Source organism: Lycorma delicatula, chromosome 11 (genome assembly GCF_047948215.1).
Source record: "Lycorma delicatula isolate Av1 chromosome 11, ASM4794821v1, whole genome shotgun sequence".
Classification (NCBI taxonomy): Eukaryota; Metazoa; Arthropoda; class Insecta; order Hemiptera; family Fulgoridae; genus Lycorma; species Lycorma delicatula.
Genome location: NC_134465.1, coordinates 55819382 through 55846060, shown reverse-complemented (window position 1 = coordinate 55846060; position 26679 = coordinate 55819382). Strand labels below are relative to the sequence as shown.

Below are 26679 nucleotides of genomic sequence, written 5' to 3'. Positions count from 1 at the left end.
AAATCCTAGTATGTATCTGTGTCGCATTGCTTTTACCCTTATATCTCAGGATAACCGAACAGATTTTCTTCAAATTTCGCTTATATTTTTCTTTTCATGTTGGATTGATCGTATTATTTTTTTTCAAAATTCGTTAAGGGGTGGGAGATATCGAAAAAAACCCCGGTTTCGATTTTCTTCTGAAGCATTTTAGAGAATACTTTATTAAAGTGAATTTGTTACCTATATTGCATATACAAATAGTCTCAAAAAATCAACCTCCACGTCTTAAAATTGAAATACGGGTCATTCACGGGAACCGGATGTTTTTGAACAGGGTTGTACTCGGGCGTTCGTGGTGGGAGGGGCACGTGGCTGGTGTCTGACGTTTCCTTTCTTCATAGCATTTACATTTTAGTCGTTGAGATGGAACCGTGGACGCTAGACCAACGCCTGTACGCGTATGACAGTTTTGTGCGAAATGACGAATCCGTAAACTGCTGTTCAGCGAGATTTCCGCCGTCAGTTTAATATCAATCGTAATGCAAGTGTCCCTTCTCGTAACACAATATTGCATTGGGTAAACAACCTTCGAACAAGCGGTTCAATATTGAAGAAAAAACCACCGGGTCCCCGACGAACTGCTAGAGCACTCCGGAGAACATCGAACGAGTAAGGGAAGCCATTGTCAGAAGCCCACGCCGCTCTATTCAGAGGCATTCAGCAGCGCTTCTAATGAGCACAAGTACGGTAAGACGAATTCTGCATACAGACCTGCATTTCCATCCTTACAAGATAGCCGTCGTGCAGCAGTTAAACGAACAAGATTTCACGCAGCGATTACAATTTTGTCGACAAATGCTTACCGTTTTTTAAGAAAATGAAAATTTGTTATTGTTAATGAGTGACGAAGCCCATTTTCATCTGAATGGCTTCGTCAACAAACAGAATTGCCGGTATCGGGCAGAAAGAAACTCGCATCGGCTTCACGAGAGACCACTTCATAGCCCAAAGGTGACTGTCTGGTGTGCAATAGGAAAGGTCGGTGTTATTGGACCATATTTTTTTGAAGAAAATGACGCTGCCGTAACTGTAACAGCTGATCGTTACATCGCGATGTTGAATACGTTTTTCATCCCTGAGTTACGAAACCGGGGAATCGATTTTCAAAATGTATTATTCCAGCAGGATGGAGCTACAGCGCACACAGCGAGGCCAACGATGGCTGTTCTCCGTAACTTGTTTCCGGGACGGATCGTTTCCAGATTCGGCGACATTCCTTGGCCCCCTCGGTCCTCCGACTTGAGTAGTTGTACATTTTGCTGTGGGGGTTTCTGAAATCGCGTGTGTACGGCAATAAACCGCGTACATTGGAGGACCTAAAGATCGCAATTCGTTATCACGTCACCCAGATTGATGTAGACATGCTGCAAAGAATTGAGGCCAGTTACCGTGGAAGGCTACAACAATGTATTGCCCAAAATGTACATCACTTGCCGGACATAATTTTTCGTTCAGTAACAAATGCTTTGATTTAACAAGTGTTTCAGTACCAATAAAACTTTTAAGTAAATATTCAACTTTTTATGATTATTTTAAAAACATCCGGTTCCCGTGAATGACTCTGTATATGTTGTTTTTTTTGTTCTTTCACTCTATACCTTCCTCGGTTTAAATATTTTAAAAATACTTTTGAAAGAATATACTTCATGTACAAAATGTATCACGGATTTCTCCCGAGATGAAAAATATTATATACCAAAAAAAAAACATTCTTGTGAGGAATTAATTGTCTGCATTATGGACACGGCTGACCAACGTAAGGACAACCCTGAAGAATTAAAAAGAGCAACAAAAGCAGTACAGAAATGTGTTGAAATTGGCGGGCTCATTTTTGAAATTTATTATAACTGGTACGTGTTTTGGTCTAACAAAATTCAGTTTTTTGTAATTTTTTCTTTGTCTTATTTAGCTTATCTTACACAGTTTTGTTCATAATTAAATATTTTACAAGTTTTGTTTAAAAGTTTTATGTGTTTATTATCCATTTAACAAAGTTATTGTACGTCAAATAGGGTTTTTTTACCTCACTTTATTAGTTTTAACCCCTGATTTCTCAAAAACTACTGCAGACATGGTTCTGGAACCTATTTTAATCGATTCTGATCAAAAACCATAAGACATCACTAATTTTGCCACTTAATTAACGTCCTCATTTCACCGGGTTAGTTGATATCCGAGCGAAATCTTTCGCTACCGGTAACTCGCTAACGAAGTTTTTTAGGATATATGCTTATATGAAATTTATTCATTATTTTCACGAGTAGAATAAGTTATGAAAGTCCCGGGAGAACTCGTGATATACTCTGCATAAAACTATCGAGAAATGTTTATAATTTTTTTTAAATTGCAGACCTAAAATGCAGAAACGTCTTTTGAATTTTTTCGTATTTTAATCTTTATTGAAGGGGGTGTTAGATTTAGAGAAAACTTTACTTAAGCTTAACCTGAAGATGAATATTTTTAGAATTTTTTTTGTAATTTATTCCCACCTCTAAAAAATATAACATTTTGTTTTTTTGTTCTAACTGTTTTAATTTTTATTGTTAATTTTTTTTTGTATTTTTCTTTATCACTTGAAGGGTTATTAAAATTAAATTACCTTTAGCACCTACGAGGTGTGATCAAAAAATACGGAGAATAATTTTTTATTAAAAAAAGTAATAAGGTTACATAGAATTCGATTTAATGTCTTTGGCTAGCAATCCACTTGTCCCAACGTTGACTCCATGACTGGAGGATTTCTGGAAGGCGTCTTTCGGAAGGGCTTTCAGCTGCTCGGTCGTGGCCCTCTCAATGTCAGCAATGGTGTCAAAATTTTTTCCTTTAATCACAGTTTTAATTTTTGGGAAGAGCCAAAAGTTGCATGGTGCTAAATGCCGGATGTGGACAGACAGGAACACCTTTTTCGGCCAAATACTCGCGAATGAGAAGCGAGGTGTGACACGGCGCGATGCCATGGTGAAGAAGAAACCAATTGGTCGCTTTCTTCGTACGTCGTTTCGCAAACGTTGCAGTACACCCTTATAAAATTCAGAGTTTACAGTTGTTCCCCTTGGAACGAACTGTGATCGCACTATGCCCTCGCTATCGAAAAAACAACGAGCATGACCTTGATGTTGGATTTTGACTGACGTGCCTTTTTAGGGCGAGGAGATGAACTGGTTTTCCATTGGGAACTGTGCATTCTGGTCTCAGGGTCATGGCCATAGACCCAAATTTCATCTCGAGTTACAATTTTGGCCATGAAGTCCGGATCTGCATGAAGACGACCCTTCAACTCCGTGCAAATTGACACACGATTTTCCTTCTGTTCATCACTCAAAAGTCTGGGAACAAATTTTGCATTCTCTCGTCTCATTTGCAATTCATTAGTTAAAATGCTTTGAACGGATCCGTTCGAGATGTTAAGGTCTTCCGATAGCTCTCGAATAGTCATTCGCCTGTTTGAACGAACTATTGTTTCCACTTTTTGCACATTTTCAACTGTTTTTGAGGTTACTGGATGTCCCGCACGCTGCTCGTCTTCACCAGACTCATTTCCGTTTTTAAATCGGCCATACCACTTGTACGCAGTCTTCAAAATTACCACATTATCGCTGTACACCGATTCTAACATTTCGTGAGCTTCTTTGGCACTCTTTTGCAACTTAAAACAAAACTTAATGTTAATGCGTTGTTCAAAATCCATGTTGCGCGACAGACACGATAAACACAACCTCACTCTAGCAGCTCTGGCAACTGACTGGCAAGCTCGAACCTGTTACAACTTGTCCCTGCCTGTCTCAGTTGATCACGCTATTGGACCAATCACAGTATATGGATGTAGCGTCGGCAGTTGCCGCTATAAAAATTCATTCACCGTATTTTTTGATCACACCTCGTATGTTATATTCCGATCATAAAATGAGATACAATTTATTTCATTACTTTCATAAAAGCTATACTATATTTGTTCAATATTTTTAAACAACTCTCTTTGAAATCAACTTTTCTTAAATTTTCCCAATAAAGTAAGTCAAAAATTTAATAGGTCTATAATGAAAAATTTGTTATTCGAAATTTGTGAATTTTGATGCTTCAATCTTATTTTGGTTTTCATGATACTTGGGCTCCCAAATTTTAATCCTTTCGTTCTCAACATTTATAAAACTACTTTTGATGAACATTAGCGCTATTAAAAGTTTTTTATACGGAAAAATTAACAATAATTTTTTTTAGACTATTTTATATTACAACTTTGTAGAATCTGTTACAATTTTATTTTTTTTAACTTTGTTTTATTTTACAATTTTGTAGAATTTTTAACATTTTGCACGATACGGTTTTTGTTTTTTTATTTTTCAGTATGCCTCTTTGCGAGTCTATATAATTGGAGGACTTAATTTTTCAGTGAAAAGAGAAATTGTTAAAATCTTTAAAAAAAATAATGCGTGTGGTTTGATGTTTTTAAAATTTAAAGTTTAACCACCGGGTTGGTCTAGTAGTGAACGCGTCTTCCCAAATCAGCTGATTTGCAAGTGGAGAGTTCCAGCGTTCAAGTCCTAGTAAAGAAAGTTAATTTTATACGGATTTGAATACTAGATCGTGTATACCGGTGTTATTTGTTGGTTGGGTTTCAGTTAACTACACATCTCAAAAATGTTCGAACTGACACTGTACAAGACCACACTTCATTTACACTCATACTGATCATCCTCTGAATTAATACCGGAACGGTAATTCCGGGAGGCTAAACAGGAAAAAGAAAACGAAAAAAAAATTAAAGTTTATATTTATTAATAAACATTTCTCTTTATTATTTTCAAATTATTTATTAATCAAAATTTCATTATAATTACATCCAGTTGAATTGTTTTTTAAATTATTATTTTATTTATTTTTAACCAAACATTTCAAACTGTTATTATTTTACAAATTATAATTTGTGGACATCATGTCTGTATAATTACAAAAACATAAGAATTCCGGTGAAAGTAAAATAAAAGTAAATATCATTAGCAAAACTAAAATTACATTCCTCACTGGCTACACAGTGAACTATTATTAGTAATTTACAAATACGTATGTAATTTTACAGTTATTTCTAAGATCCTTCCGTATCACTTTTAACTTTAGCAATATTTGGTTTTTTAGATAGGATTAATAATACATATTCCTTTTTTTAACTTTATATTTTCGTTTATAATTTATACGAAAATTGTAATTACAATTTTTTTGTAATTTGGACAACGTTTTACAATTTTTCTATTACCTTTTGGTTTTGTAGTTAAGCATCTCTAAATAATCGGTTTTTTGAGGGTCACTACACTCATACCGGTTTATATGTTTTGTTGTCTTTTAAAAATTTCAAGATTTGCAGATAATTTTGCCTGGTTCTGAGCCATCGATTTAGTTATAACGTATAGTTATAACACAATGTGACATATATATATATATATATATATAAATACCGGTTTTCTGTGAGACTGCTACCCTATCGCGCAAAGACTACTCAACCGATTTAGCTGACATTTTTTCATGAACATAGTTTTTATACCTGGAAAGAACATAACACATATAGCCTTTACGAAATATTTCACAGTTTCAAGATGGTAACCGTTTTAATGGTTTGCGATATCAACCGGATTATTTCCCTTGCCGATAATTCATTTTATTACGGAAAAACCGTTGGTCAAATCGAATTCATAGACCACTTTGTATAAAATAAAATTTTCTACAAAAAAATCTTTTTATATAATGAAAATTTCTGAGGGGAAATATTTTCTTTCCGGATGATGCTGCCGTAGAATGTAGCTGCAATAACTAAGAAGATATAAAAGTACAGATGGAATAAGATCTCATTATTATCGAGATCGATTCAAAAATAATAAATTAGTTCTTAGCACAAGTAAATCTAATTTTGTTAATTTTCTGGTAAGGGAAGAAGCGACCTTCTCTCTAATTATACGAGAGGTTATCTCTAAAATAAAGACCGTTTGATTGTAAAAATATTTATTCTGAAAACTTTATCGTAAATATTTTTTATTTCTCTTAAATTACGTACCTTATACTACTTCTGTATATAATAACCACAAGACTAAAATAAGAAAAAAAGATTTTTTTTAAACTTTTTCTACATTTTAGGACCGAAGTCTATAATGTAAAAAATTGTTACATTTTTTTGATAGCTTTGTATGTGACGTATAAACTTTAAATAATTTTTTGAAAAATATTTAAACCGAAGGAGAATAGAACGAAAGAACAAAAAAAGTATATTTTAATTTTAAAAGGAGGAATTATTTTTTTTTCAAATTTAAAAAAAAATTATTTATACATGCATTGTAGGTAAAAAAATTTGCTTTAATAAAATTTTCTTTAAATTTCCTCAATAGAAAATCGAAATTTATCGCGATATCTCCGCCCGCTTAGCATATTTTAAAAAATAAAACTAATATGATTAATGTACCATATATAGAAATATTTGAAGAAAATAGGTTCGGTCAATCCTGATATATGACTAAAAACAGGGCGCCACACATACCTACCTACATATGGTTTTTTTTTTTTTTTTATTTAGATGAACTAATTACACGATAAAACTTAATGAATGATTTGCCAATAAAAACCAGAAACCTTATTTTTGACATGATCATCGTACTTTTCTCTTAAATATAACCACAAAAATATCATTTTAAGATAAAAATCATTTGTTAAATTTTATCTTCTTACTATTTCACCGTTTAGCAGTTAACAGGTACTTTTCTTTTTCCTGTTTAGCCTCCGGTAATTACCTTTCAGATAATACTTCAAAGGATGATATGTATGAGTGTAAATAAAGTGTTAGTCTTGTACAGTTTCAGGTCGACCGATCCTGAGAAGTGTGGTTAATTGAAACCCAACCACCAAAGAACACCGGTATCCACGATCTAGTATTCAAATCCGTGTAAAAATAACCGACTTTACTAGTACTTGAACGCTGGAACTCTCGACTTCCAAATTAGCTGATTTGGGAAGACGCGTTCACCACTAGACCAACCCTTGGGTTAGTTAACAGGTACTGTAGACTAATTTTGTAACTTTTTATTAAAAAAAAAAAAAAAAAGTTGACAGCACAGTTATAGGACTTGGGTATACACACATAACTTAAAAGTATTTATAATTTTACTTCGACATAGCAGTGGACTACAATAGCTAGTGTACAGTGTAGCACTGTACACTAGCGTTCCTGGTGGCGATACGGAGTATTATTGACCCAGTATACCCACTTACCCGGTAGTTTAAAGCATCTTTTGGGGTTGGGTGCGATTTTGAATTTCTTTTTTTGCAAATATTATTTTTTAATCGTTAACAAATATGCTTAAGAACCTTAATAATGCTTAATTAGACCTTAATTAAGCGAAATCTCGAAATAATAAGGGTGACCTTGTTCTACAGCTTCACCCCCTTGACTTTTTAACTTGAAAATTTAATGGCATTAATGCCCCATATACAAAAGTAATATCACCGTGTTCGATCAAGTAGTTCTGAAGATATAAGGTGATTTAGAGGCCGAACACCGAACACACATACTACATACGAACATTAACATCCGGAAAATTTCCATCTGGTTTTTTGAAATCCTTAGGTGTGAAAACGTCAAGATCCGGTGAAAACCGCATACGCCCAAATTGGACCGATTTTAGTACTTTCTCTTATACAGCTATATAGATGGGAAAATAATATTAATTGGATATGGATAGAATTTTGATTAAGGGAATCAAAAGTAATCTGAAGTTTTTTGATTCATCAAAATTTTGGTTTTTCAATTTATTATGTCAGAACAATATAATTTTGATTAAATATTTTTGATTTGATCTCCCTGGGTGCTTAGGAAGGGGTACATAGATCGTTGTAAGTTTAGATCAGTTGTTAAATTTCATTTTTTCATGTTTAATTGTTGAAAAGTTATTTAAGGGTTTCTGTATTTTTTAACACGCTTTGTATATATATATATATATATATATATATATATATTTATACACACACACATACATCGTATAAAATTGTCGTATCTTTTTGAAATGGTGTGCAATGTGACATAATATCTAATCTTTTAATCTTTAAAGTACATAATATACTCGTATTTATTATATCATAATAAATGGATATTTTTAATCATTAATTCTAATACTGAGCACCAGTATTCATATTGCATGGGAATGAGATGGTCAATAGCTAAAAATTACATTTTCTGAAAAAAAAAGTACTGCCTAATTTTTTTTTTTTTTTTAATATACTGCCTCATCCTAAATGTCGTTTGATATTATTAATTTTACTTTACCGGAGAGTATACGTTGCTAGATTACCTGTATTAAAGGGAAATGTATGGTGATCGCGTCAAAAATAGTGTATCGAATTTTTGTAAATCTTAACGTTTTAGGATCCAATTAGTTAATATATATATATATATATATATATATATATATATATATATATATATATATATATTAAGACCTATATTCCTCTGTTCTATTATATAAATATAAATAAATAATACAGAATAAAACTAAATTAAGTAGGATGACATATCATTATATTTACACAAGACTACTTTCACGATTTTCTCGCATCTTCAGTTGATCTAATCTATTAATTATTCTCGTAAAATTACATATTATAAATGCACAACATTAACAAAATAAAATCTTTATAAATACAATAAAACAAAATTTGTTAAAACTTTAGATATAAAGTTTAAAATCAATTCTAATCAAAATTGGAATTAAAATTAAAAAAAATCTCGGGTATACTTATGTATGCACGTAAGAAGGTATACTTCTTTGGCGTGAATAAAAAAATTATTTTTTTACGAATTCACACAAATTTGAACTGAGTCAAACGATCGATAGACGACATTAAATACCATTAATAAATAATACTTAAATTAAATTAAATAATATTTATTTTATACAATTTAAAAAGTACTAAAGTATTCGTTGTCATATAAAACAAAGTTCGTCGAATATATTTCGATTAATTTAGTTCCATTAATTCTTCGGATGACGATTAAATAGGCACGAGGATTATGATATGAAAAATATGATACAAATAGTTTTATTTTATAATAGTGTATTTTATCAAAAATATTGTTTTTGGTAAATTTAAAATTATTTATGCAAAATCAAGATTTTATCTGATGTGTGTTATTTTATGTCATTAAAATATATAATTTTACTCATAAAAAATAATACTTACATAAATATAACCTCAAATCTTGATACACAATTTTAAGAAAAAATAAATATACTCTGCAATATAAGTAAAGTTTTATGAATATGAACAACAATATTCACAGTTTATAAAATATCCGTCTTAAGAAATCCGTGTATATAAATGAATTTTATTATGACTCAATATCTGTTATATTTACAACGCGTGCTAATCACTTAATTGCATTGAACGACTGACTGAATTACATATCACTACAGGAATGTGCGTGCAAACTTATCCACTTTAGACTGCGCAAATCTTCATGGTGTGTTACATCGGCGCGCGCAACTTACGTAACTTGCTGAAAATACATCCTGATCAGTTTCTCCTAACGCATCAGAAGAAGTATAACTTAGTTTTTTCTTCTTTCAGTTTAAAATTTAAGATTTAAAATCAAAATTAAAAGTTAAAAATTAAAAATCCCATGTATAAAAATGTCAAATAATAAAAATATTAATTAAAAGTTAAAATGATAAATATGTTAAAAAAGAATGAATTCACGTGTGTGGTTTGAGTAGCCAATATTATATTACTATAATGCGAGAAAATCGTGAAAGTACTCCGATGATGTAAGGTGTCATCCTACCTAATTTAATCTTATTCTGTACTTGTTAGATCAAGTTGTTTATATATATATATATATATATATATATATGTGTGTGTGTGTGTGTGCGGGTTGCATTGCTTTTGCCATTGTATCTCAGTATTGACCGAATCGATTATGTATTTACTCGTATTTCTATGTATGGAGAATTGATCGTATTAGTTTCTTTTCAAAATTCGTTAACGGGTGGACGTGATATCGAAAAAGAACAAAATTTTAATTTTCTTCAGAGACATTTTAGAAAAAACTGTATTAAAGTAAATTTGTTACCTACAATGCAGATATAAATAACCCAGAATTTGTTTTTCAATAAAATCAACCTTCACTTCTTAAATTGAAATTTATGTTTTTTTGTTCTTTTGCTCCATTGTTCTTTTCCCCCCATTGGGTTTTAATATTTTAAAAACTTTTTTTGGTATTTTATATATATCATATATAGGGCTATCCCAACCCCGTAGGGGGAAGACCCACCTTGTGGCGTTACCGGTCCCCACACCACTTCCTCCGTTCCAAGCCCTAGGGGCTTTACCGGAGGTTGTCTTTAGACCCTCTAACTGATTACATCTCACAGTCATCAGCCAGGCCTCGGTCGGGATGCCACCGATGTAAATACCTCGGCAGACATTTGCATCAGTAAATACATATCAAATTTCGCCTTCACGTAGGACTCAAACGGACATCTTCACATCCAACCTAACATGATTCCCTCAAACTAATTAACCGAAACCACGGAAGCGCGGACCCCGCGCCTAGTACAGATTTGACAACACCGTTCGTAACTGCGAATGCCTCAGAAAACGAACGAGTTTTAAAGTTAAATCAGTACTACACTCGTACCAATCAAAATTGTGTTTTACGCAACATAAAAATTCAGACCTACATCCAAATAAGTCAAACATTTTAAGTCACCTAACAAGGGGAACGCAACCTCATTCCGGTCCCCGCAGGAGCCGTGGACAAACCCCCTCACCGCCACCCGATCCCATCATGGTGTCTTGCGTGGCAATACCAAGTCACGATCAGGACCGCCACCGGCGGAGGGAAGCCACACCCCCGGTCGTACGAGTACCATACCTCGGTAGCGCAGCCACCCCTACCAGCGAGACCCCCAAATTGAATCACAAACAATACCAATATAAACGTGGCACGATAACAATGCGCCTACCTCCAACTAATCCAATGCCTAAGCGGATTGGCTTAACCAAAGGTCAAAAAATGTCTAATATTTTCCAAAATTATAACGGACATTAAACACAAATGTTTCTTTGAAAATGTTTAAGTTTTTATTTTAGCCGTTAGTAGAAGGGGGGGGGTTGATTTGGAGAAAACAGTATTTAAGAAAATTTGTTAAGCTTAACTTATATATGAAAATTTTTAGGAAAACATTTCTTAAATATTCGTCCACACCTCAAAAAATACATATTTGTTTTTTTGGCTCTATCTCTTTTTTAATTTTTATTATTAAAAAAACTTTTTTTGTGTTTATAAGGGCAAATTAAATTTAAGTAATTTTGGCCACTGGCTAATTTAATAATAATTACACTGGGGAGCCAAAATAAGAAGCAATGTTTTTTTTTCATTAATGTCATAAAAGTTAATCTTCATTTTTCAATATTTTTAAACAATCTGTTTTTTTTAGTTTTTTTATTGTAACTTCTCTATTAAAACATTTTTTACTAAATTGTCCCGATAGATTAAGAGAGCACCCAAAATCAATAATACTTTTATCTGAATTTCAGTTGTTTTAATCTTATTTTGGTAATCATAATCAATTTGGTTTCAGGAGAAGATCAATGTGGTTTCAGGAAAAGTATAGGGACAAGGGAAGCAATTTTAGGCCTCAGATTAATAGTAGAAGGAAGATTAAAGAAAAACAAACCAACATACTTGGAGTTTATAGACCTAGAAAAGGCATTCGATAACGTAGACTGGAATAAAATGTTCAGCATTTTAAAAAAATTAGGGTTCAAATACAGAGATAGAAGAACAATTGCTAACATGTACAGGAACCAAACAGCAACAGTAATAATTGAAGAACATAAAAAAGAAGCCGTAATAAGAAAGGGAGTCCGACAAGGATGTTCCCTATCTCCGTTACTTTTTAATCTTTACATGGATCTAGCAGTTAATGATGTTAAAGAACAATTTAGATTCGGAGTAACAGTACAAGGTGAAAAGATAAATATGCTACGATTTGCTAATGATATAGTAATTCTAGCCGACAGTAAAAAGGATTTAGATGAAACAATGAACGGCATAGATGAAGTCCTACGCAAGAACTATCGCATGAAAATAAACAAGAACAAAACAAAAGTAATGAAATGTAGTAGAAATAAGAAAGATGGACTACTGAATGTGAAAATAGGAGGAGAAAAGATTATGGAGGTAGAAGAATTTTGTTATTTGGGAAGTAGAATTACTAAAGATGTACGAAGCAGGAGCGATATAAAATGCCGAATAGCACAAGCGAAACGAGCCTTCAGTAAGAAATATAATTTGTTTACATCAAAAATTAATTTAAATGTCAGGAAAAGATTTTTAAAAGTATATGTTTGGAGTGTCGCTTTACATGGAAGTGAAACTTGGACGATCGGAGTATCTGAGAAGAATATATTAGAAGCTTTTGAAATGTGGTGCTATAGGAGAATGTTAAAAATCATGGGTGGATAAAGTGACAAATGAAGAGGTATTGCGACAAATAGATGAAGAAAGAAGCATTTGGAAAAATATAGTTAAAAGAAGAGACAGACTTATAGGCCACATACTAAGGCATCCTGGAATAGTCGCTTTAATATTGGAAGGACAGGAAGAGGGAAAAAAATTGTGTAGGCAGGCCACGTTTGGAATATGTAAAACAAATTGTTAGGGATGTAGGATGTAGAGGGTATACTAAAATGAAACGACTAGCACTAGATAGGGAATCTTGGAGAGCTGCATCAAACCAGTCAAATGACTGAAGACAAAAAAAAAAGAAATCAATAATAAAAAAACCCATTTAAACGGAACCCCAATTTTTTTTTGAACTTTTATTATATTAAAATAAAAATAAGGCTTTTACTGATTTAAATGAAAAGTCCGTTCAAAATATTGTGTGAATACTTTCCCACCTTTCATTACTTTACAATTAATTAGACTTACTGAGTAATAATTTATTACAATTGTAATAGTAGTAATTATAATAATATTGCAATTAACATTACATTGTTCATCATTTATATTATATTTGCTTATACAGTATTTTTTTTTTTTTTAGTGTGAAGGACCGTAAAAAAAATTATAAAGAAAAGTGGATTCTGTTTTGTGAAAACTGTTTAGAAGAGTAAATGTTAAATGTTTTTAGAACGGTTAATATAAAGTTTCGCGTCCGAAATTTATGTTTTAGACTTACAAAATTAATTTATAGTAATGGTATTACTTCGTAGATTTTATTTCTTTTTAAGGGAAAGGTCTCCGGCCTTTCATCCGGAGGTCCCGGGTTCGAATCCTGGTCAGGCATGGCGTTTTCATACGTTACAAAAAATTGTCATTCATCTCATCCTCTAAGGCAATACCTTAACGATAGCCCCGGAGGTAAGAAAAAAGGGAAACACAAGAGAAAGTTGTAGGTTCGAATCTCAGTCAGGTTTCTATTTTTTTTTTTTTTTTTTTTTTTTTTTTAACACCAAGTAAATATAATTAATTAGACTTAAACAAATTAATGATACTTAAGAAAATATTTGAATTAAATGAATTTTTCGATAAATAATCATATAACATTATAAATACCCGTTGAAATAAATTATAAATATAGGTGTTAAGTGTAATTTATTTCAATCAAAAAAATTAATTATATACAATAATAAAAAAACAACGTTACTCTGTAATTAATTACTTTTCATTACTTAATGTAATGAAAGCAGTGAATAAACCCGAAATAGGATGTAAAAGACCTTGAATTTTTTTACACTTATTTCCTTACAGAAATGTTTGTAGCGTTTGTTTTTTTATAATAATAAATCAACCAACAAAAACGTAAAAATAAATCCAGGGGACGGCCGGTCTGGACACTAGCAGAACTCGCTTCGGTCGCCATTCCGGTCCCCCCGCACCGTTCGTTATCCTCGTGTTTGTGAGAATAATACTGATAAACAACTATTAAAATATTCAGGCTTTATAGAAAATTGAAAAAGAAATTAAATTAAAAAAAGACAGATTTAGTAATAAATAAAATACCTTTGACGGCGAAAAATTCGTAACTTATTTCTTTTCATGGAGGAAAAATTATAATAATGAAGTAAAAAGATTTTTTTTTCTCGATGAATATTTTTAATTTACAACTTCACTCTCTTTGGGGGTGATGAAGTATATTTTTAATATTCATAGGGAGATAGGGCTTTTGTCTGTGGCTTAAAACCTTCAATGGCATAATACTCGTACGAATGTATCCTGAAATGAAAGCAATCTATCGGTTGGTTCTTTGAAATTTTTCGAGATAAAATATATCTAAAAACCTTATCAGTTACGTCAAAAAACATGATGTAAAAATTTTGTTGCGATTGATTTGGTAGTATTTTTGTTTATTCTGAATAAACAAAAACCTTCTTCTTCTTCTTCTTCTTCTTCCTTTTTATAATAGTATAGATATACAGGGTGATTACAAATTAAATATACACTTTCGATAGCTTATTAAAAATTTATTTTTTTAAGAATTGAAATGATTCCTTACATTATTATATAGAAGAATTCTGTATTAATGTTCAATTTGTGCACCGACAGTTAAGAACACAGTAGTCGAATTCGTCCTAAACATGTGCCGGTCAACGGTAGCAATAGCATTTGTGATCCGTTATTTTAAGTCTTCGATATCAACAGGAGGGGTGGTACAAAAACTTTGTCTTTTACATGACCCAATAAAAAGTAGTAGCATTGCGTTAAGTCTGGACTCCTTGGTGGCCAGCGCTTAAACACCACGTTTTCCTCACTTAAACGGCCGATTCATCAACTTCCATCCAGTCGTTTATCTAGATAATTTCTAGCCAGTGACGCGAACTCCATCTTGTACAAATACGAAGTTGTCTTCCTCGGGTTGAGACCTTAGCCATTCGCTTAACATGTCCAGATAAATTACTCCGGTTACTGTTACGTCATGGAAAAAGAACGGCCCGTACATTCTTTTATGAGATACAGCGCAAAACAAGTTCACTTTAGGGGAATCGCGTTTATGTTGTAAGCTTTCTCTTGGGTTTTCTGTAACCTGTATTCTTACATTTCGTCGACATTTAAACTCTGTACAGACTATAATTTACAAGACGTCATTTTCTAACGTTTCTGCAAAATTTTTAAACACATTCGGTGGAGCAATTTGCAATTCTAAACTTGACGATCTAATCGGTTTGCCTGGGCAACGTTAATACGAACACGATCGATTTGTTCTTCTGAAAAAGAAGGTCTTCCAGCACTTTTCTTTTTGATAAAGAAACGTTTTTGAAACTGTTTATTCCAGTAGTAGATTGATTTTCTTTTTTGTGTTTATTTACCATGTTTTTTTTTTGGAACGTCGCTGCACGACAGTATCCAAGTTTGTTTTGACTAATTCGAGCACATAAAAAGCTTTCTTTACTGCAGTAGCGGCCATCTTGCCAGACTGGTAACATGACTCATCAGTCAGTAACATTAGCAGCAGAGCAGACATACCAACATAAAGTTTAAAAAATTCCCTGTAAAACTATATCATTTACTTTATTCGCATACACCAGTTTAATTTTTTATGAGCTATTGAAAGTGTATATTTCATTTGTAATCACCCTGTATAGATAACTGTATGCAGTAGTAATAAAAGCATGTATACAGTAAATTAATGAAATTTAAAAATTAAATTACGTCATTAATTAGAATTAAAATTTTTTATTTAACCTCCGGGTCAACCGTTAGACATGCTTCAGAGGAAGAAATGAATGAGCCTGTGTGAAAATGCCATGCCTGACCGGGATTCGAACCCGGGACCTCCGGATGAAAGGCCGAGATGCTACCACTTGGGCCACGGAGGCCGGCTAGAATTACATTAAATTAACTAAAATTACACCGTGGTTATTACTTTATCGTAGATAAATTTTATAATAAAACTAACCGATTTCTCGTCTACCCGTTTCTTAACTCTCGTTATATTCATTATTCTCATGCTTGTGAAAATAATTATATTAAATAAAAATTAAAGCCTGTTCAATTTATAAAACCTATCAAAGTATTATAAATTCTTCAGAGTAACAGTTTGGTCAGCACAGGATTCGAAACTTTGAGTGATGAATGCGAGTTTCAGAACGGTCAGGCTCAATCTTAAAAGGAATAGTTGTAATTAATCGGTTATCTGACCTTCGTACGAGTAAAAATTTTTTTCACGGTTTTTAATGTAACGCGACAAGCATTACGATGAAACCGTACTTCTTTTTTTTTGTTTTTAATATTTTTTGTAAAACATTTTGTAAACATAATTTAAAAAATGGATTTGTATGAGGTGTGGCTATTAAATAACGAGACTAATGCTGCTACAGAAGAACTGCCCATGCGCCAAATTTGTTCGACTCACAGTTGTGTAGCGTGATGAAGCCTTCTCTTTCGATTTTTGCTACTCCAGTTTCTGTAGCCACATTAGTCTGGCCGTGGCCTTCGTTTGGATAACATCTATTTTTTTTTTTTTTTTTGTTTTGCCGAAAATATAATAAGTGTTTTATTAGAATAAAGAATTGTCGTGAAATTTCATATAAAACTGGGAAAAACCGCTACTGAATTTTATTAAAAAAAGTATATGGCAATGAATGTTTATCACGTGCACGGGTTTTTGAGTGGTTTAAGCGTTTCCAAGATGGTCGAGAAGACTTTGAAGATGATCAAAATTCGAAGCGATGATAATTGTTTTTTTTTTTATATTCATGGGATCGTGTACCTTCACTGGGTTCCTGGAGGTCAAAATATTAATCAGCATTACTACCTTAAGATCCTTGCTCAATTCCGTGAAAAATAAGAAAAAAACGAACCGAATTGTAGAAGAATAAGTCATGGATTATTTATCAGGACATCAGTGTGAGCCGGTGAGGCTCACACTCCTTTGTTTGTCAAGACTTTTCTAAACAAGTATAACATCCCAGTGTTAGACCATCTACCTTATTTGCCTGACCTGGCACCATGTGATTTTTATCTGTTCCCCCAAGGTCAAATCTGCATTAAAAGGAACAAGATTTCAGACCGTTGAAGCCGTGAAAGAAAAATCGGCACGAGTCATGAAAGAGCTTACAGAAGAAGACTTCTAGCGCTGTTTCGAACAATGGAAAATTCGCATGGAGCGTTGAAGGGATAGAGAAGGGATGTATATTGAAGGGAGTAATAACTAAATAAGTATAAATTTAAAATAAAATATTTTACAGCAGTAGTCTAGTTATTTAAAAACCACACTTCGTATACTATATTTACACCTTTTCTCTCTGGAATGCATACATACTGTTTGTTCCCAAAGGAGAGTTAAGAGCAAGCTAAATACAGTTGCCCACCCGAGAACTTTCGAGTCTGCAGGTAAACACCTACGACAGCCAACATAACACTGGTTTCTTCACTGCGGCCACGCGGTTCCCCCAAACCCTTCCCGGATACACGTATGTCTGGAAGATTAATTATTTGATGTGTTTGAGTAACCCGCTCTTACTTCTTCGACAAAAGGCGATTGCCACTCCCAAACCGCGAATCATGTTTTACCCCAATTGTAAGTTCCCTTTCTCCTTTCCTTTCAAGAACGAAGAAGAGGGAACGAGCCCAGCAGCCGTCAATAGCATAGAAGAAAGAAGAAACCTGCACTTTCCCCCGTTCAGCCCTTCAGGGCCACGGGAAAAGCAAGGTTATTGGCATGTAATTTCAATTACTGCCGAGTCTCGGAAAGTGTAGGCCAAAGAAGAACGAGAAGGCCATCTGAAGAAGAAGAAAAAGAAGACGGCGAGTTACGACTCGCCGTCATGGACTGGAGTCCGGAAAAAGAGCCCAGCAGAGAAGCAATGTGAAGGGCAGCCACGGAAGAAGTAGATGAAAATCTTCTCCTTTATCCATACCTTAAAAATTTTTTACTTACAATTAATTAAATCAGCAATTGCGACTCCCTCCGGAGAAGGAGGCGCATTACTCCCTCCAAACAACTAGGGCCCCGTTGTGGCGTATTCCTGCTAGCCTATGAAGCGCTAGCACCGAAAGGACTTCAGCGGATGGTCTGAAGGGGAATTACGTCGGGAGCACAGGTTTTAAAAATGCCTAGTCTCCAGCGGTCGGACCCAGTAATGGGTTTGAGAACGCTGGTCCAAAACTGATATGGAACGCTAATCACAAATCCGTCCATAAAATATAACAAAACTTATAACCGACATTAAAATAAACCCTTGAAACACGCCCGATTATAGAATCATACAGCAGCAAGGGACACTGTTCAGGCTCTGCGATTCGAAGGGAGAATTTGTGATACTCCCGCCACTTTTGCGTTCCGTTCCGTCCAAGTAAAGACTAGCCGCGTGAAACGTCTGCCCTTTGGATTTATTTATTGTCATCGAAAAAAGTAAATTTAATTCGAAACTAGAGACGCTTAAAAGTGAAGGGCAAGTCTAAAGGAATGTACATTGTAAACCGTCTCACCTTTAAAATTACTTTTATCGATAAGGGCATATAAATATAACCTTTTTTTGTAGAAAACCAAATTTCAAATACTGAAAGTTGTTTCCAAATTCGATTTGACCTACGGTTTGGCTATAGTAAAGTTGAATACCGACAAACAATGTGATTCGGTTGTTGCCGCAAGCAATTGAAAAGGTGTAACATTTCGTAAAGGTAATTTAAGATTTATTAAAGTAAATGTTTTTTATAAAACTAATTACAAAATTTTATTTTCTATGATAATTTTTTAACCATCATCAATTTAATCATTTTTTTTAATCATTTTACTTTCCCGTCTAGATAGCGCTATAGCAGAACTATAGCTCTAGATTTTAAAGTGATGTAATCGGTCCAGTTTGGGCATATACAGCTTTCACAGGATCTTGACATTTTGATACCAAGGACCCAAAAAAACCAAATGGAGATTTTCCGGATGTTAATGTTCGTATGTAGTATGTATGTTCGGTGTTAACCTCTAAATCACCTTTCCAGAACTAATTGACCGAACTTGGTCAGATTACATATATATATATCCGAAATTGATGCCATTAAATTTTCAAATTAAAAGATCAAGGAGGTGAGGCTGTAGAGCAAGATCACACCCTCAGTATCTCGAGATTTCGCCTAATTAAGGTCACATTTTTCTTAGGAATATTACATTAAAAAAAAAAAAAAAAATATTTGCAAACAAACGTTTGCAAAACCGTAGTCCCACTCCAAAAAATTGCTGTTGTAGTCTTCTGCTATGTTATGACGTCACAGGTGAGTTGTATAACTAAATAAATTAATAATATTTAAAGTGTAACTTTGTCTGGCTGGGTCTCGAACTCGATCGCCCGATCGACTACGCACCTGGTGCGTTAAGCCTCACTGCTACACCAGCTGTCTACCGTATAAGCGAAATTCGTTTTATGTAAGTTGTTAAATTTATTATTAAATTATTATTTACATCGAGTTTACATCAAAAGAACTGATAACTTTAGCTTTTTTTTGTTTGTTATTATTTAAAAGAAAACTCTTGAAGTGGTCGCATTGCAACTGTATTCATTTAGGAATAAAGTAGAGCATTCTCTAATTGAAATATGAAAATCTAAATTGTTATAAGTTTTCTAATAATTTTCTACGTGAAATCCCGATCTCCATAGCAGAGCGGGTAGTTATTGATTCGGAGGTTCCGAGTTCAAGTACCGGTTAGGTATAGCATTTTTTATAATTCTGTTTTGGTATATAGATAAATTGCAGAATCTATTTTGCATTTTTACTTAATAATAATTTCTATTAAAATGTCATTATTAGCACAGAGACCTGGTTTGTATTCAACCAGTTTTTCCAGCTTCTACCGGGTCTGGGTGTGTGTGTGTGTGTGTGTGTGTGTGCGCGCGCGCGTGTAGATTAGCAGCTGTAATCACCGATACCGGCTTGCCAGGCGTGACGTAGTTGAATACGTAGTACAGTGTAAAATATAAATGTACCAGTAAACATGTAATCTTGAACATACCTAAGTTGTTCATTCCTGAAACGTATGGTTAATTGAAACTCAACCACCAAAGAACACCGGTATCCAAAGTCTAGCATTCAAATCCATGTAAGAGAAACTTCTTTTACAAGGCTCGACTTCGAAAGTCAGCTGATTTTACCACGATGAATTTAATCAGTAGACTAATCCGGCGAGTTGTACTGTTACCTATTATTTTTTTAATATAAGTAAATTATCTTATAATGATAAAATTATTTCGTTTCCAGACGATACAGTGCTAATTTTTTTCAGAATATTCATCGGAGAAAGTCTATACTTCTATTAATAATCAAATATTAATAGTAATGATTTAGTTGAAGGGTAGAATTTGAAGAAAACAAAATACATTAGTTTTACTGGGGACAGGGCAGCCAAATTTAAATAAAATACCAAAAGTTGCACACTAATTGTATTAATTTCTTAGGTATAAACTTGTGTAATTTTCAGATATTAGAGAAATTAAAAAAAATAAAATATCTCTGGGATCTTATGTACTATACACCAACCCCCATTTCTCAATAATTCAAAATATAATATGAAACTACTGTATATATATATATATATATATATATGTTTCTATCAGTCTATTAATAAACAATATTGTAATACATTTTGACTAAAATTGTTGAAATCAATACCGATTGATTTTTCACGTAGAAAATATAAAGTAGGCCTTATTTTGCCGAACAGTAGGTTTTCAGCGGCACACGTAGGGTAGATAGACAGTATTTTCTGTACGTTGTTGAACGCCATTGAATCCTGGCATCTATACTACCCAGGAACAACAACAACAAAATGTTGAAAATAGTATCTCAATGCGGCCCGAATTCCTGGAGCGATTTATACTCACTATTAACTGAAAATTTTGTGGACCCATTTCCCGGGTCCATAAGCAAACAGTAAAAAGTATGTGGGCGTCAATTAAAATGCACAAATAAGCGTGAGTGTAGCACGCGCAGAGACATCTTTGATTCATACCTGTATGAATAATTTTGGAGAACATGGTGTCAGGGAAACGACTTGTTCGACCAGATATATAGAAATGATCAGTATTTTCTGGTCGCCGGAATCACAACACACACGATTTATTACGCTTTAACTATGGCAGGTGTTCTTTAGGTTGGGTTTCAATTAACCACACATCTCAGGAATGGTAACAAAAATCTACTTTTTTTATCTTCAATCATTTGACTGGTTTGATGCAGCTGTCCAAGATTCCTTATCTACTGCTGGTCGTTTCATTTCGGTATAATCCCTAACATTTTGTTTTACATATTCCAAACGTTGCATGCCTGTACAATTTTTTTCTTCTATCTGTCCCTTCAAAAGCGACTATTCCAGGATGCCTTAATATGTGGCCTATAAGTCTGTCTCTTCTTTTAGCTATAGAAAATCTCCTAATATGATTAAAACATTTTTTTTGTTCAAATTTTTTCAAGTTCTTAATTGGACATTATAATTTTAAATATAAAAAAGTTTTACATTGAAAAAAATGCCGGCTCCGTGGTGCGAGTGGTAGCGTCTCGGCCTTTCATCCGGAGGTCCCTGGGTTCGAATCCCGGACAGGCATGGCATTTTTCATACGCTACATTTCCGTATCCCACGCATAAGCTTCAAGCTTGTGTGATGATGTAATCAAACAAAACAAAAAAAAGTACTAACATATAAATAATTTAATTATTAATAAATAAAAAAATAAAAAAACAAAGAGAATATTTATTTTTTTTTAGAGGTTGAGAAATAAATTTATAAGATTTTTTTCTATAAATATTCATATATAGATTAATCTTTAAAAATTTTTTCTAAATCTATCGTCCCTCCCTCTTACCAAGGGGTAAAATAAAAAAATAAAATTTTTAAAAACTTATCTACATTTTACTTCCGGGTTTAACTTTTTTTTTTAAATTGTACTAATTTCTTGATAGCTTTTTATGTATGAACTCTAAACATTCATAAACTTTTTTTTTAAATATTTTAACCGATGGGAGATAAAACAAAAAATATATATATCTTTCAGTTTTAAGAGTTTGAGGTTGAATTTTTTGAAAAAAAAATTTTTAGATAATTTTTTATATGCATTGTAAGTAAAAATTTGATTTAGTAAAGTTTTCTCAAAAATATCTGCAGAAAATCAAATTCGGTCTTTTTGCGATATCCCCCACCCATTTAATACGATCAATACCCCATTTATAGAAATATTGGGCCAAATTTGAAGAAAATCGGTTTGGTTAATCCTGAGTTTTGGTTAAAACTGAAGTAGTGCAACATAAGTACGTACATAAATACAAACATACGTATATCTTTTTAGTCTTTTTTTTTCTGTTACAGAGGTGGGGAATCCCATTTACGGATCCCTAATCAGTGTCGGGCTCGCTAAAATGTGCCGTAAGATGTTATTAATATGCTTATGTAAACCTGCGCACTACCGACTAAACCGCCAATCCTGGCTACCACCCTTCCTGGAACCGCTAGCGAAGCATTCCTTCTGGAAGGGGGGTTACACGCCCACTCACACACCATACATCAAGATACAGAAAAAAGATTATGAAACTACATTCAAAGAAAAAATCACACAATATATACAAATACAAGAGAAGAAAATCTCAAGAAAACAACGAGTCTCACAATAATATAAGTATTATATAAAAAAAATCATCAAAACCAATACAGCAAGAATATAAAATTTAAAGATACATTCATATTAATGAATGTAATCGTGTAATATTAATTACACGATCACTGCAATAAAACAACACTAAAAATACATACGACAGTAGTAAAAATCTGCAGCCAAACAGCTAATCCCCACAAAATGCAGTAAATACAAAATATTACATACTACAATAAGGCCCCAAGAAACAGAAAATTTCCCAAGATCAAAAAACATAAAATACATCAAAAGCAAAATACTGAAATATATACGTAAAAAAAATAATAATTAAAAAAAAAATGCATCATAATATTTTTTTAATCTAGATGAACCATTTGGTCCCTAAAACATTTAAAAAATCCCGATACGTTATTTTTGACGTGATCATCATAATTTCCTCTTTAATATTCCAGCTGTATTCATCGTAAAATTAAATTGTGTGTGTGTGTGTGTGTGTGTGTGTGTGTGTGTTTAATGTTTAAAAATACGTAGTCTGTTACAGTTAATTACTTACAAGATCATCTGCTACGATAAGTATTATATTTGGTTGATTTTGATTCTTGATGTCTTTACTATTTTCACATCGTACATAAAAATATCTTATCAATGAAAAATAAACATTTGTCGCATAAATGTATATAATTATTTTTTTAATATCACTTTTCATTATAAACACTCAGAACTTTAATAATTAAATCTAATAATTTATATAAAATCACTTTAAATTTTAAATACAGTTTATCTACAACGTGCACTTTAATTATTAAATGTACGTACTATACTGTCCAGTAGCTTCTAGTGAGTTTTAAACTAATAACACGCATAGCCTTAAGCTTCTGGTTGGCAATGATAGTCGTTTTTGTTATTTTATTAAAAGGTTGTCTTTTACTAAATTTATCCCCACTCTTCTTAAAAACACAGTAATGTATTTATTATATTCTTCCTTTTCCATAACCTCTCTCTCCTTCAGGTACTATTCACTAATTGTTTTTTTTATGTTATACGACTCCTTCCATAAAAAAAATATTTTTTATTCTTTTAATAACAAATGCTATATATACATTTTTTTTATTTCGATCGATAATTTTTATTTATAAATTACATTAAAATATTTCAGAATTAAAAAAAAATTGACAGTTCAACGAGTAAAGTTTTTAACAAAAAAAAAATTGTTTTACAAAAAAAAAGAGAAAGGTAATCCTGTTTAAAATTCGTTTTTTTTTCTTTTTTAATAGTCGCATCAATAATTAAAGTCATAAACGATTAAAGATCTGGGTGAATATACCGGAAGACGTCTCCGGCCGACCATTCCTGAGATGGGTGGATAATTGAAACCCAACCACCAAAGAACACCGGTATCCACGATCTAGTATCTATAAATCCGTTCAATTTTAATTTTTTATTAATTTATATATATTTATATAAACTGGATGTTAACAAAATATGGTAATTCTGAAATATTTAATTGTTAAAAAAAAAAAATAGCAAATTCTACATAAAAAACGGATCCATTTATTTGATATGAGACCATTAATTTGAGTGTACTATAGCCCATTTCTAAAATTAATTTTGAAAAAATATTAAATAACTGCCATTTTGATTAGGGTAGTTGTTTCCTAAACTTTTTAACGACAAAATGTTTATTTTTCAATGCCTTTTAAAATAATTTATCAAAATAATTCTTTCCTTTTCATTTAAAATTTTTGAGTTCGCTCCTGGGGTTTTTGGGGTGTGATGGTTTCACAACTAAAAAATATTTATTTATTTTTTTTGAAATAGAATCATTTACATAATTTTATCAATTTTTTTTTTCTCAGTATTTTATTGTTTAGAGATTAATTTAAGAGGTACTACAGACTTTTTTTTGAAACTAGATGGGAAAAACAATTAAATAGTTTCCATTTTGATTAAAGATTTCGAAGCCAAATGTAATTCACGTCAATTCTTTTGTTTTTCACTGTTTTTAGATAGATTTCATAAGAAAGCTGCCTATTTTAATGAGTACCATGATTCGACTTCCGGAAAATTTCGACATATCTTCACATTTCAAATCTCCCAGACCACCGTCAGTTCCAAATATTATATATACTGTCGTCAAATGGCTTCGACGGCACGTGACACTTACTAACTATGGTAGCCCTGAAAAGGGCCGGTTTTGTCGTCGATGGGCTTCGACAGCTCATTATAATTACTAACTTTATGGTAGCCCCGAGAAGGGCTGTTGTCATCGAATGGCTTCGACGGCTCGTAATTCATAACCTTGTGGTGGCCCTGAAAAGGGCTGTTTTTTGCGTTAGCTCTGAAAAGAGCTGTTGGGTTCGGAAGCTGGTCTCCGGCGAAGTCGGGGAATTGCGGCTCGTACATTGAAGTCCAACCGAGCTTTCCCTCAGCGACAGTTAGGTCCCCACTACAGCGTGGCAGTGGCAGCCCCCAGAGCCCCGCAGTGTCAGGTCGGCGTCGGTCGTCCTTCGCCGGCGCGACCGAGGCGGTTCTCCCCGAACGATCCCACGCTGGGCCGGCTCTTGCTGCTGAGCCCGGCGAGCGGGAATGTAGCGTCCGCGTCCAGCGGCTCCCTCGGCGTGCCGGCCAGGCCTGCTGCTCCGATGGAGTTGTAGGCATCAAGTTACGGCCGACCCTTACTGCAAGGGATGACTAAACTGTTGCTAGAATTTTAAGAAGATGGGGCTTGTCATGTACTTAACATGTGAAACTTTTTTCTCATGCAACCATTGTCGTATTGAATAAATTTGAAGTTTTTCATAAGGTAGAAATCTTTTTTATCCCCTACTTAGCATTGTCGAAATCTATCTCCGCCTTCCGGCATGCCGAAAGGGATTTTTTTAAATTATACTTCCGTCTAGCTGGACTCCCACTAGTTCGTTATCCTTATTCCTGTGAGATTAATACTGATAAATAACAGTTAAAATCTGTTCAGTTTACTTCAGAGAAGTAGTTTGGTCAGCAAAGAACTTGAAACTTTCTGAATTATGCAGGTTTCAGAATAGTCGGCCCCAATCTTAAAAATAGTAATTAGAGGTGTTATCCGTTCTTCGTACCCGGCAAACACCACAAGCAGGCGACCGTGAAACTTCGTTTCTAATTTTTTGTTCTATGTTTTTTGTTTAGTTACAGGAGGAGCGGACGCAACCAGTAACGTTGCATACAGAATAACAGCAGTAGTAGCTGTGTTGTTTGAGCCGCCGCCCCAAACACCGTCTCACCTTTAAAGAGCTAATTTTATCGATAATCAATAGAGATATCAAAAAACCGAACAAATCTTTTTTTATAGAAGATTTAATCTCAAATGCTGCAAGCTGTTTCTGATTTCGATTTTATCAATAGTTTGTCCGTAGTAAAGTTAAATATCGGCAAATTGAAAGAATTTTTGAGCGGTAAGCGATTTGCGAGAACTGAAAAATTCTGTGGCTAAATGGAATGGCGGCAGAAGAATACGACGAGGGTGTATTGAAGCTGATGTACTGCTACGATAAATGTCTTAATTCATGTGGCGATTATATAGAGAAGTAGTATAAGGTATCTAGTTTAAGAGAAATAAAAAATATTTATAATGTTTACAGAATTTTTTTTTTACAATGAAACGGTCTTTACTTTTAATTTAACCTTTCCTTTTTTCCCTTCCCATCTTCCCTTTTTCGCAAGTTCCCTTTTTCCTTTTTCCCTTCTTGTCTTCTTCCCTTTCCCCTTTTTTCCTCCTTTTCTTTTTCTCCCTATTTCCATTTTCCTCTTTTTTGCAAAAATATATCTTTCCACGTAACTAATATATATATATATATACTGAATATGAGCCATATCGTACCATAAATACAATTTTTCAAAATATCTTGACCCCAGCGCCATCTAGCCATCCAAACTAATTCAGAAACCTTCGTAAGTGTGCGCACAACTCACCAAAGTTTCATCGCAATCACATGAATGGTGTAGGAATGCATACGGAACGGATGGAAAAACCACGCTAGTATG

The 26679-nt window shown here is 33.3% G+C and overlaps 1 protein-coding gene and 1 long non-coding RNA gene across 2 annotated transcripts in view; one reads left to right on the top strand and one right to left on the bottom strand.

Moving 5' to 3' along the window:
* The window catches only part of LOC142332616 (arylsulfatase B-like), a 46056-nt gene extending 22500 nt beyond the window's left edge, over positions 1-23556 (bottom strand). Inside the window, exon 1 of the mRNA XM_075379157.1 lies at positions 23213-23556. Coding sequence (XP_075235272.1) covers positions 23213-23365 — 153 coding nt within the window. The 5' untranslated portion in view covers positions 23366-23556. The remainder of the gene's footprint in view (positions 1-23212) is intronic.
* Positions 1-26266, top strand: part of LOC142332618 (uncharacterized) — a 49934-nt gene extending 23668 nt beyond the window's left edge. The window contains exon 4 of the long non-coding RNA XR_012758353.1: positions 25825-26266. This is a non-coding gene — a long non-coding RNA (uncharacterized LOC142332618). The remainder of the gene's footprint in view (positions 1-25824) is intronic.
* Positions 26267-26679: the final 413 nt, after the last annotated feature.